Source organism: Carcharodon carcharias, chromosome 9 (assembly GCF_017639515.1).
Source record: "Carcharodon carcharias isolate sCarCar2 chromosome 9, sCarCar2.pri, whole genome shotgun sequence".
NCBI classification, from domain to species: domain Eukaryota; kingdom Metazoa; phylum Chordata; class Chondrichthyes; order Lamniformes; family Lamnidae; genus Carcharodon; species Carcharodon carcharias.
Window position 1 is genome coordinate 139382903 of NC_054475.1, and position 12190 is coordinate 139395092.

Genomic DNA, 12190 nt, shown 5'->3' on the forward strand with positions numbered 1-12190 from the left:
TGCTGTGAGAGACTCCACATTGTGGATAAAATTTATCAAGTCTCAAATTATGTTTTTATTTTAGAGAAAACAAAATTGAATAGTTGCTAGTTTCTTTGTCCATTGATAGTTGTCTTCCAAGATTTTTTTTCTCTGCTTGTTTAACATTCTGTGCGACTTGCAGCTACTCTGGCCAGTTGAAAAGTAGGAAACCATACATGGTTCCTGAAAACGAATTCCACCACAAGGATCCCCCAGCAAGAAGTGCAACACCTGCAACAGTTCAGAATGGACCAGGCACAGTCACACAAGCCGCTGCAGCAACTACCAATGCAGCTAAAGCAGAAGAAGGCACAAATGAGGAGACAGGTATTAACAATTGCTTGAGTGTTTATACCAATCAAAGTTCAGCACAGGAGATCACTTTTTCTCAGGGCTTCATCAGATTCATAGTTCAGGAATTCAGCAAATGAAAAATTTATTTATAGGATAAGGAAAACCAAAAGCTCCATCCTGAATTCTTCTTCTGTTTTGAGTTTTTGATTTTTTGACCTCAGCAACTGGCATACTATGTTTGGTCTTGACGCTTATAAATTATTGAAGGGAAAGATCAAGACAGGCTTTTGACCATCATCCAGCAACGCTTTCTTAAAAAAGTGCATGTTTATGGATGTTGGGTGAGGGTTCACTATGAGGCCTACCATGATTAAGTAGCTTGGCAAAACTCACTATTAAGGTGCATAATGCAAAATGTTGCTTACAAAAGGTTTTTGGGACAGTTAAAGATCACAACCAAATTTAATGCTGTCTTCATGAGGAAAATGGAGAGGAAGTAACAGTAATTCATTTTTAAATTGAGTTGAGCCATAATTTCTTTGTGCTTATCTTGTATTCCTAATGTGAAGTGAAGGCAGGCAAATGTGTTAGGTGGCAGATTAGCCATAATCTCATTGAATGGTAAAACAGGCTGGAAGGGTGAAATGGTCTTCTTCTATATTGATTCAGATCTTAAACTTAAATTGCAAACTAATGAGGCTAGAATTTGAGCTCTTCCACTGAGGTCGCAAATGGAAGTGGGCAGGCATGAAATTACGTGCCGCCTGACAACATGTTGATGCCCATCCTACCCCCAACCCGTTTTCCCAATGGCGGGATGGGGAAGAGGTTGTGGAGAGGGTGGTGGCAGGGCTACTCCCCTACATGGTAGCCAATTAAGCTAATTAATGGCCACTTGGTATTCTTGGAAAAAACTTGCAAAAAACTCACCTTGAATGTAATGAACTAAAATATGTTTTCTGTTCTTTTAACAGATAAATTGAAGGAGAAATCTCAGAGTGCCATTAAAGTTACTAACAAAGCTGCTAATGCAACACCCAAAGTCACAGCCAGTAATGGAAGCAGTGCTGTAAATAGGTAACAGTTTGGTTTTATGCTAAAATACTTTATTTGCATGTTGTCTTATCACATTGAAATTTCAAAGTGCTCCATGTAATGAATTACTTTTGAAGTAAGGGATCCATTATTTAGGACAGAGGAAGAGAGAAATTCCTTTATTCAGAGGTTTGTAAACTTTAAAATTCACTACACAGGGTCATGGATGCACCATCATTGAATATGTTCAAGGCTGGACAGATTCACAAAAATGCCAATTCTAAAGGAAACTAAACTGGGGGACAGCTATTCCCTGGTTCATTCCCCATGGCAATGCCGTAACCAATCAAAGTTGACCTGCCTGGTTTGAATTTAAACAAAAATTTGGCATTTAACTGTTCCCTGATGAGTTCCCCATAGCAATGTCTCTACCAACCAGATTCCACTTGCCAACCAATCACTACTCTCTTCTCATGCAGCATACATTGTTGTTCCCTTTAGAATTGGCATTTTTGTGAATCTGTCCTGGTGAGTGCAAGATGAAAAGCTTCAACAGCATGCCACTTTATACAGTAATACCAGTTAACTTCTTTTTATATGGTATTGGCTAAGGAAGGACTGCTGGCCAGAATGCCTGTAGGACTCTGTTCTTCAAATCGCACCATTATATCTTTAATATCCACCTAAACTAATCAATGGGATTTCTCTATTATTGAGGCATTTATCATCCTGTATGAATGAGAATCTCTGTGCTGTTTGAAGTATTAGCCTAGAATAAACTGAGTCCTGCCCTTGGTTTGGGACTCAAACTGCAGACAAGAATGGTAGAAATTTAAATTAAAAATAAATCTCTTGATAATGAGTATTAGCATTAGGATATTTTTATCCACTCACGGGATGTAGCCATGACTTATTGCCCATATGTAATTGCATGTGACTCAGTTTGTAGCACACTGCTCACTGAATCACAAGTCTTTGGGTTCAAGTCCCTTGAGCACAAAATCAAGACTGACACTCCAGTGCAGAACTGAGCTAGTATTGCAACAGAGGGGCTTTCTTTTGGACCTCATCTGCTTGCTTGGGTGGAGGCAAAAAATCCCGTGGCACTACTTTGAAGTAGAGCAGGAGTGTTACCCCCAGTATCATTGAGTCATAGAGGTCTACAGCACAGAAAAAGGACCTGCGGCCCATCGAGCCTGCGCTGGCCAAACAAGCACCTAACTATTCTAATCCCATTTTCCAGCACTAGGCCTTGTATGCCATGGCATTGCAAGTGAACATCCAAATACTTCTTACATGTTATGAGAGTATCTGCCTTTACCACCCTTTCAGGCAGTGAGTTCCAGATTCCCATGACCTTCTGGGTGAAAAAATTCTTCCTCACATCCCCTCTAAACCTCCTGCCCCTTACCTTAAATCTATGCCCCCTGGTTATTGATCCCTCCACCAGGGGGAAAAGTTCCTTCCTATCTATCCGATCTATACCCCTCATAATTTAATACATCTCAATCATGTTCCCCCTCAATCTCCTCTACTCCAGGGAAAATAACCCCAGCCTACCCAATCTCTCCTCATAACTAAAACTCTCCAGCCCAGGTGACATCCTGGTAAATCTCCTCTGCGCACTCTCTAGTGCAATCGCATCCTTCCTATAATGCAGATTCCAGAACTGCACGCAATACTCTAGCTGTGGCCTAACCAGTGTTTTATACAGTTCCAGCATAACCTCCTTGCTCTTATATTCAGTGCCTCAGCAAATAAAGGCAAGTATCCCATATGCCTTCATAACCACCTTATCTACCTGTCCCGCTATCTTTAGAGACATGCACACCAAGGCCCCTCTGATCCGTGGTGCTTCCCAAGGTCCTACCATTCATCTTGTATTCCCGTGCCTTGTTTGTCCTGCCCAAGCGCATCACCTCACTCTTATCCAAATTAAATTCCATTTGCCACTGATCAGCCCACTTGACCAGCCTGTTTATATCCTCCTGTAATCCAAGGCTATCCTCCTCACTATTTACCACCCAGCCAATTTTCATGTCATCTGCTAACTTACTGATCAACCCATCTACATTCAAGTCTAAATTGTTTATATATACCACAAACAGCAAGGAACCCAACACTGGACCATGTAGAACCCTGCTAGACTCAGGCATCCAGTCACAAAAACACTCCTCGTCCATCACCCTCTGCTTCCTGCCACTCTGCCAATTCTGGATCCAGTTTGCCAAATTGCCTTGGATCCCTTGGGCTCTTAACTTCGTTAACAGTCTTCCATGCGAGACCTTATCAAAAGCCTTGCTGAAGTCCAAGTAGACTTCGTCAAATGCATTGCCCTCATCTACACATCTGGTCACCTCTTTGAAAAATTCAATCAAATTGGTCAGACATGACCTTCCCTTAACAAAACCATACTGACTGTCCTTGATTAAGCCCTGCCTCTCCAAGTGTAGATTAATTCTGTCCCTCAGAATTGCTTCCAATAGTTTCCCCACCACTGATATTAGACTGACTAGCCTGTAGTTCCCTGGTTTATCCATTCTTCCCTTTTTGAATAACACCGATCCTTGTCAATATTTATTCCTCAATCAGTATCTCAAAAAATAGATCATCCGGCCGTATTACATTGCTTTTTATGTGGGAGCTTTCTGTGTGCATATTGGCTGCCACGTTTCCTACATTACAATGTTGACTGTACTTCAAAGGTACTTCATTGTAAAGCCCTTTGAGATGTCCAGTGGTCGTAAAAAGTACCATATAAATGCAAGTCTTTACCTTGTCAAAGAAAGAAAGAAATGATGAACTGTCATCTTGAATATAACTGAGAGGCCTGCTGGGTCATTTCTGATGGCAGTTAAGAGCTGACCATATTGAGACTGTAGAGACACATATAGGCCAGATCAAGTAAGGATTGCAGATTTTCTTCCTGAAGGCCAATAGCGAACCAGATGGCTTTTTATGACAATCCAGTGGTTTTGTGGACATGACTGATTACTAGCTTTTAATTCCATATTTATTTTAATTAATTGAATTGAAATTCCCCAGATGCTATGATGAGACCTGGGATCTGGCCTCTTGTCTCTGCATCATTAGTACAAGCCTTTGGATAACCAGTCCGAATAATGTGACTGCAATATTATGGTGTATCTCCTTTGTAGTTTAAGTAATTCTACAGATAGTCTACCTTTGTTGAATAAGTTTCATTTTTTTTGTAAGGACTTGATTGACTAGACAGAATTTTAATCTAAATATAGGTTACTGCCATATAATTCAGTGGAATGTGAGAAACTTACAATTTGAATCCAAATATCATCAGTTGACAATGCTGAGGACATGACTGATAAAAATCAATACAGTTGTTGTCTTACTAAATGATTACTTTTTCATGATGTAGGAAAATGAGAATTTTTTTTCTGGATTTGCATTTTTAAAAGAATAAGTACTTCAATAAATCCTAATTTTTTATAATGTACATTGCTGTCTCTGGAGAGTAACTCATGGGGAAGGTTTTGGAATCAATCATTAAAGAGGTTATAGCTAGGCATTTGGAGAAACGCAGGTAATCGGGAACAGTCAGCATGGTTTTGTGAAAAGGAAATAGTGCTTAACCAATCTATTGGAGTTCTTTAGAGGGGTAACATGTATTGTGGATAAAGAGGAGCCTGTAGATGTGTTGTACTTGGATTTCCAGAAGGATTTTGATTAGGTGCCACATCAAAGATTGTTGTGAAAAATAATAGCTCATGATGTAGGGGGTAACATCATAACATGCATAGAAGATTGCCTGGCTGGCAGAAAACAGGGAGAATGGTATAATAGCATAAATAGGTAATTTCCTGATTGGCAGAATGTGACGAGTGGAGTCCTGCAAGGATCTCAACTTTTTATAATTTATACCAATGACTTAGATGAGGGTAGCCAAGGCAGGTAGCTAAATTTGCAGATGACACAAAGATAGGCGGGAAAATATGTTGTGAAGAGGACATAAGGAGGTTGCAGATGGATATAGATGGGTTGAGTGAGTGGGCAAAAATCTGGCAGATGGAGTATAATGTAGGAAAATGTGAAGTTGTTCACTTTTGTAGGCCGAATAAAAAAGCAAAGCATTATTTAAATGGAGAACGGCTGCAGAATTCCAAGGTGCAGAGAGATATAGGTGTCCTCGTGCTTGTGTCGCAAAAAGTTAGGATGCAGGTACAGCAAGTAATTAAGAAGGCTAATGGAATGCTATCCTTTATTACGAGAGGAATTGAACATAAAAGTAAGGATTAAAGCAAAATACTGTGAATGTGGGAAATACGGGCTCAAAATGTTAACTATGTATCTCCACAGATGCTGTCAGACCTGCTGAGTTTTTACAGCATTTTCTGTTTTTATTATAAAAGCAAGGATGTTATGCTTCAGTTATACAGGACATTGGTGAGACTACATCTCGAATATTGTGTGCAGTTTTGGTCTCCTTATTTAAGGAAGGATGTAAATGTGTTGGAGATGGTTCAAAAGAGGTTTACTAGATTGATACCTGGAATGAGAGGGTTGTCTTATGAGGAAAGGTTGGATAGACTGGCCTTGTTTCCACTGGAGTTTAGAAGAGTGAGGGGTGACTTGATTGAAGTTTTTAAGATCTTGAATGGTCTTGCTAAGGTGGACATGGAAAGGATGTTTCCTCTTGTGGGTGAGTTCAGGACTTGGGGACACTGTTTTAAAATTAGGGATTGCCCTTTGAGGGCAGAGATGAGAAAGAATTTTTTCTCTGAGAGTTGTGTGACTTTAGAACACTCTGCCCCCAAAGGTGGTGGAGGTGGGGTCATTGTATATTTTTAAGGCAGAGGTAGATAGATTCTTGTTAGGCAAGGAAATCAAAGGTTGTCAGAGGTAGGTGGGAATGTGGAATTCGAAACATGAACAGATCAGCCATGATCTTACTGAATGGCAAAGCAGGCTTGAGGAGCCAAATGGCCTACTTCTACTCCTATTTTGTATGCTTGTATCTAACATGTCAACCAATCAATATTATTTCAAACTGAATTTTGCTAAAAGAATCTGAACCGTCCACTACTGCACACTGTGTTAAACTGCAAATAAAATGCACAATTTGATGATGAACTTTATATCCTTTTCCAGCAACAAAATAACAAAAGAAAAAGAAGAGAAAGAGAAAAGTGGGAAAGAAAAAGACAAGGAGAAGAAAGAGAAGACAACCCCAGCTGTCCCTCCAGAGGCGAAAGCAACAGCTAAAGATGCAAAGGAGAAATTAAAAGAAGAACGAACAAACAAAGATGAAAAAGTACGGGAGACCAAGGAAAAAACACCAAAAGCTGACAAAGATAAAGAGAAAGAAAAAATCAGGAAGGAAGAGAAGACTGCAAAAGATGATAAATCCAGGTTGACGTCTAGTTGTGCAGAAGCAAAATCACACTCGGAAAAGGAGAAAGAAAAGGAACCGTCTAAGGAGAAAGATGCACTCAAGGATGCCAAATCCAAAGAAAGCCACTCAGGCACTAAAGGAGAAAAATCAGCTGTTGCTGGGTCCTTGAAGTCCCCAGTTCCACGATCAGAATCTTCAGAATCTGATAGGGGTGAGTTAATAAGGTACTGTGTTCTACTCTTTTTGTAATTTTTTTGAAGAACTTTTACAGGTAAACAGGATTAATTTAGTACTGATCAAGCAGCAAAGTATCTCCAGTACTTAATTTGTAACAACTTTTTTTTATGACTTGCTGCAGGCTTTTGGTTGTAGAGCAAACAATATTCAAAGGATTTAGCTAAAGTGAGATATTTCACTTGATGAATTGTACCAATGCTTTTAAGAAGCTTTTCTTACTTGTATTTGATGTTATAGAAAAAATTGCAAAATGTTTAGAGGCAAAAATCGTCAGTCAGTGGAAGACTAAATACCTTTTGCTGAAAACCTGTTTTTGAGTTGTTTGAAACATGAAAATGTAATACCAGCAGTAACAAGGGCAGATAAGTCAGACACACTTCATCCATGAGATGATGCATTCTAGTTCTATATACCTGTACCATGGAGGGAGAACATGCTTTTCATGTCCCAGAGCGCTTCACAGCAAATTAAGTACTTTCAAACTATGAGTACTGTTATACTATAGTCAAACATGGCAACCTAACTTTGCTCTGTAATAGAGGCAAACCTGGCAAGCAGATGATAGAAAAATTGCACCAGCAGGAATAAGATAGTATTGATAAGATTATCTGTGTTTAGAGTTGTTGGTTGAGGGATCAGTGTCAGCCAAAGGTCTGGCAGAAAACCGCTGCGCTTTGAATTGTGTCACATGATGCTTTACATCCACTAGAAAAGGCAAGCAGGGCCTCTAGTTCAATATATCACCTGAAACACTGCCTCTGACAATGCAGCACTCTCAGATCTTCACCCAAAGCTACTGAGTCAGTCTCCATGATGTCAAAATTCTCTGGAGTGGGAATTGAACCCGTGAACATCTGAGTCAAAGGCTACAACTAAGTCATAGCTGACATCAAAGCTAAAGCTAACTCCTGGGTGAGGCACAAAGAAAGAGAAGAAAACTGGGAAGTTGCTCCTCAACTACATAAGGCAATCAAACCGCTAGGAGGCTATGATGGCCTATGACATGTCATTTAGATATTTATATATATCCCCTTACTCCTCTCAATGTGGCACAGTGTCATTTTCACCCAGTAACATCCCTTCTAAAAAGTTTATTGTCCATTTACACTTAACACATCTGCCAGAAGCCCAGTCCAATGAGTGAAGTGTCTCAGATGATTTAGTATCCAACCTAATTAGCTGTCTGCATGTTTTTTCAGGCACATTGTCTAGCTCTACTGTCACTGTCTGCTTTCTTATTTCACTGTATGCACTCCTTTTCTATGATTATAAATAGCTCCCCATAGCTTGCATTTCTCCAAAGTCAATAACTAAACCTCTAAACCTATTCACACATGTACAGACACCACCCATTATATCGCTGACTCACTGACAGGCAAGGTCTAATGAGCCTTAACTTTGGAAACTCCTATCACAGCACCAACTAGAGGCATTACAGTTACTATGATGGATTTCCTCATAGGAGCAACCTTCACATGAAGGTTTTTGTGCAAGTGGGTGAATTTTAATCAATCTAATATATAATGAAGTACAAACCAGATGCAAATAATATAAATTTTAACAAATTGAAAAGTTAATTGGGCGTTTGATCAAATAGTTATAAATATAGGCTGTTTATTTGAATTTTTTTCAGTTGATCACTAAATAAACAAGAATTTCTTGAGGATGCTTTTAAAATCTTTCAACATAGCCCTCTTTTTGCTCTTGCTGCAAAGGCTGTGAAAGTTTAATCATGCCTATTGTATTTGAAAGTTGCACAGAATAAATTTTTGCTTAATGAATTAAAATGTTGAGTCTACAACTAAACATGACGTGACTTGGGTCTTTCAGTTCTCTTTCAGAACTTTTTTCAAAAAAAATTAATTTAAGTCTGCAGGTACTGACTTTACTATATTAAATCAGTGAACTTCCTAATGACCTTGTCAAATTTCTGAGGCACCCAACGTTTTCATAGTTTTCTTATCCCTGCTATATTTCACATATGTAGCAAATATCTATAGGTTCTGTATCTTGTTTATAGGCAATAATTTGTATTGGTACTAAATATAATGCATTTGGTATATAGCTGAAGAGAATTGTATAAAGACTGATTAGTTAAATAATTTTTCTTTTCATATTTGCAATGTGTCACAATCAGCAACTAGAATGTGCAATACTACTTCTGTTCCAGAACAAAAACGGCGCAAGCTTGATTCCCACTCTTCGCCATCACATTCCGCTACAGTAAAGGTTAGTATAGCCTAAGGAAGGCACCGTCAATATTAGGCTGTCCTGTTTGGAATACCGGTTTTCTGGAAATATTCGTCTTCCTTCAAGTGATACAAGGTGCACAATGGAGCCTCTGGAGGTTTCTTTTAAATAGAAAATGCATTCGTTTTCTTTATTGGACTTTTTGTAAGCAAATTTTATATAAAAAGGCTTCAAGGACCTAGCGAAAATTATAAATAGTAAGAGGAAAATGCAAGAGATTTTTCTCCGAAGTGCCTCAAATTATGTTAAGTGGTCAGTTTTTGGAGTGCAATAATGCTTCAAGCAAAATAGCTTCAAAGAGGAGTCGCAAAAAAGGTGTCAGCGCTGAGAGTGAAGAGTGTTTCAGCACTGAAGAATGTTGAAGGTGTTCAGAATTACCGCATACCTCTGGATTCATCAGGCCGGCTGATGAGCATACTACCAATTCGTACCTTCTAGGAAGGAAGTAATGGAGGGGATTCCATTAAAGTCTTTAATATCTCCTTGGTGATCAGATCTCCTGTAGTTGTGTAAATTCTATCAGCATGCAGCTGTTGTTAGTATCTTCCCTTCATGGGTTTGTTTTCCCTTGGGGGTGCCAGCCTTTTGAATCCTGCCTTAGGAAAAAGCAGATATGGCAGCAAAGCCCGCCTTCCAGCCAAGAGGGCCCATGGCATTCTACGCAGCACGAAACGTGGGTGTATCCTAATAGAAGAATCAGGGCAGATGCTTCCTTGCACCGTTTGCTGTATTTATTTTAATGTAGATGAACCCCCACGAATCCTTGAGTTTGCAGTGGGTTGAAACTTCGAGCTGTAAGTTCCAATTCCTGGATGCAGTGCACTGGAAGGGAGGTTAAAGAGCCCATTGTGGTTTGTTCAGCTGCACCTATTTACAAAATTAACATATTTTGTATTGAAGTTAATTGTTCACTTAGTATACTTACCCGGGAAACAATATTCTATAACATCAGATTTAAAGACATAGTTAACTTATTTAATATTTAATTGTGTATATTTGTTTCTAGTAAAAATTTTATATTAAATATTGTAATCATGCATTTCAGGGAGTTTTATTCCGTAATTGGTTTGTAAATTGATGTAAATTAGCAAGATTGTTAATATATACAGTACAGTTGTGAACAACTAAAGCATCAGATGCAGATGTAAATAACACTTCTAAATGAGTTTGAGAAGCCATTTCTATCATAGTAAGCTGTTTCCCGAAACACAGATTTAAAATGTCTTATTGTCAAGCTTTCTATCTTGTCCAGTAAGCATTAACAGTTCCTAAAGCCTAGTTCCTAAAGGTGTAACTGCATGTCAGCAGCAAGACTTTAGAATGGTCGTCAACTTGCATCCCAAAGTCCTCTGGTATCTGAGAAGCGCTGCAGCTCATCTGTCATCTCCATTCATTCCTACAGGATGGTCTCGGCGATCACAAGGAATCATCAGCAAAGGTTTGACACTTGAGCCTTATTTTGACAAAGCTTTTGTGAGAAACACAGAATTTGTAATCCTTTTATTGGTTGTAATTTTCAAAATGTTATCGCTGATGCTTAGTTTATAAATATGCAGTAGGATTTTTTTCTTGGCAGTTGCCCCATTTTGGCCCAATTATGTGTTCTTTGTGTATTTACTTTCTGTTGCTTTTTGAAATATTATCTGCTCCTGTTAAAAATGAGCCCTGGTCTCCTAATGGCCAAATGGCTAAGGTGCTGTTTTTTTAAGCATTATGCACAGAGCAGGAACTTGAAAGTTGCATGGTTCTTAGTCTGATAGTATTCAGCTCCAGGTGGGCTCAGCTTTGAGAAAAGAAAACAAATCAGCAACATTTTGAGTCCTGATTGCTATCCAGCGATGTCTGCACCTACTTGAATGTCACATGAGGGTAGGATCAGGCTTAATTGTGGTGCCCTTCACAATTGAATTGCCTACCAGTGCGATTTGCTTAGATTCACTTATGAAGAATAACCAGTGGGTGAGATACTGGGAGGGTGGGGTATCAGCAGGTAGGGAAAGATTGCTATTGGCACCAGTCAAACTGGATGTCATAAGAAACAGCCCCATCAACACTGAAAGGGCGGAAACTCGGGGTGTATCGGTGATAGAGGCACTGAGCAAAGCAATCATAGACTAATGAAAGTTCTCACTTAATTAGCTGACTGTTTAATTCATTAAAATTGAGCCTCAGTCTTTGTGGTTTTTTGCTACAGCAATATTTCGAAATAGCTATAAAATAATCTGAATAATCCATTTATTGAAAGGAAATAGTGTACTTTTATAATGTTTTTATATGAAGTTTTGGGGAAATACTCAAAAAAAACCTTTTGAATGATGGCCCTTTTGCTGAAATTGTATTAACTAGACAAGTGTACAAGTACCCTTACAAAATGCAAGATTAACTTTATAATTGTGATTGTAAATCCTGTGATACAGTGCACTTTCAATTGGTATTCATACTGCTTAAAATATATGGATAAGCGAAGACAACTGTCAAATTGGTCTTGTATAATCTGTTTTTGTTAATGAATTACACTTGCTTGTTAGCTTGATTTGACACTTAAAGCACACGTGAGCCTTTATAAATGAAGTCCGTTGTTCCAACAGCAACTGTCCTTCAATGGGTTGTTAAAAAAAGGCTTCACATGATTAGTAAGTCAGTAGAGGTTACGTTGTTTAATTTGAATGAAAGTTAACAATTCTGGTTGACCTAAATTTTCTTCACTGTACTGCTAACACATCTTTTATACGCCTTTTCAGTTTCTCAAATTTAGTGACTATTATTATACATTCTTGTGTACCATTCATTTTCTTAGTCTGTTAGCTGGGACACAATTGTCAAATCAGATTGATGATTTTCTTGAAACCCTCAAGGTAATTTTTCTCCCCTCATCTGGCTACTTGAAGCAACTAGATCATAAGACAAGTTAAAGTCTCCTATAAACCAACCTTTCTCACCTTTTTCTGTATATTTTGTCAGAAGATACACTGTATAAAATATTTT

The 12190-nt window shown here is 38.6% G+C and overlaps 1 protein-coding gene across 4 annotated transcripts in view; it reads left to right on the forward strand.

Moving 5' to 3' along the window:
- Positions 1-12190, forward strand: part of thoc2 (THO complex 2) — a 167655-nt gene that overhangs the window by 129382 nt on the left and 26083 nt on the right. For 3 of the 4 annotated variants that reach the window (XR_005944023.1, XM_041195847.1, XM_041195848.1), the window contains 5 exons: positions 164-348; positions 1290-1392; positions 6475-6929; positions 9126-9184; positions 10608-10643. Coding sequence is in view for 2 of the 4 variants with exons in the window: in XM_041195847.1 (XP_041051781.1) it covers positions 164-348; positions 1290-1392; positions 6475-6929; positions 9126-9184; positions 10608-10643 (838 nt within the window). In the remaining 2 variants the exon portion in view is untranslated. Of the gene's footprint in view, positions 1-163; positions 349-1289; positions 1393-6474; positions 6930-9125; positions 10000-10607; positions 10644-12190 lie in introns of all 4 variants that reach the window. The other variant, XR_005944024.1, reaches the window with a different exon arrangement.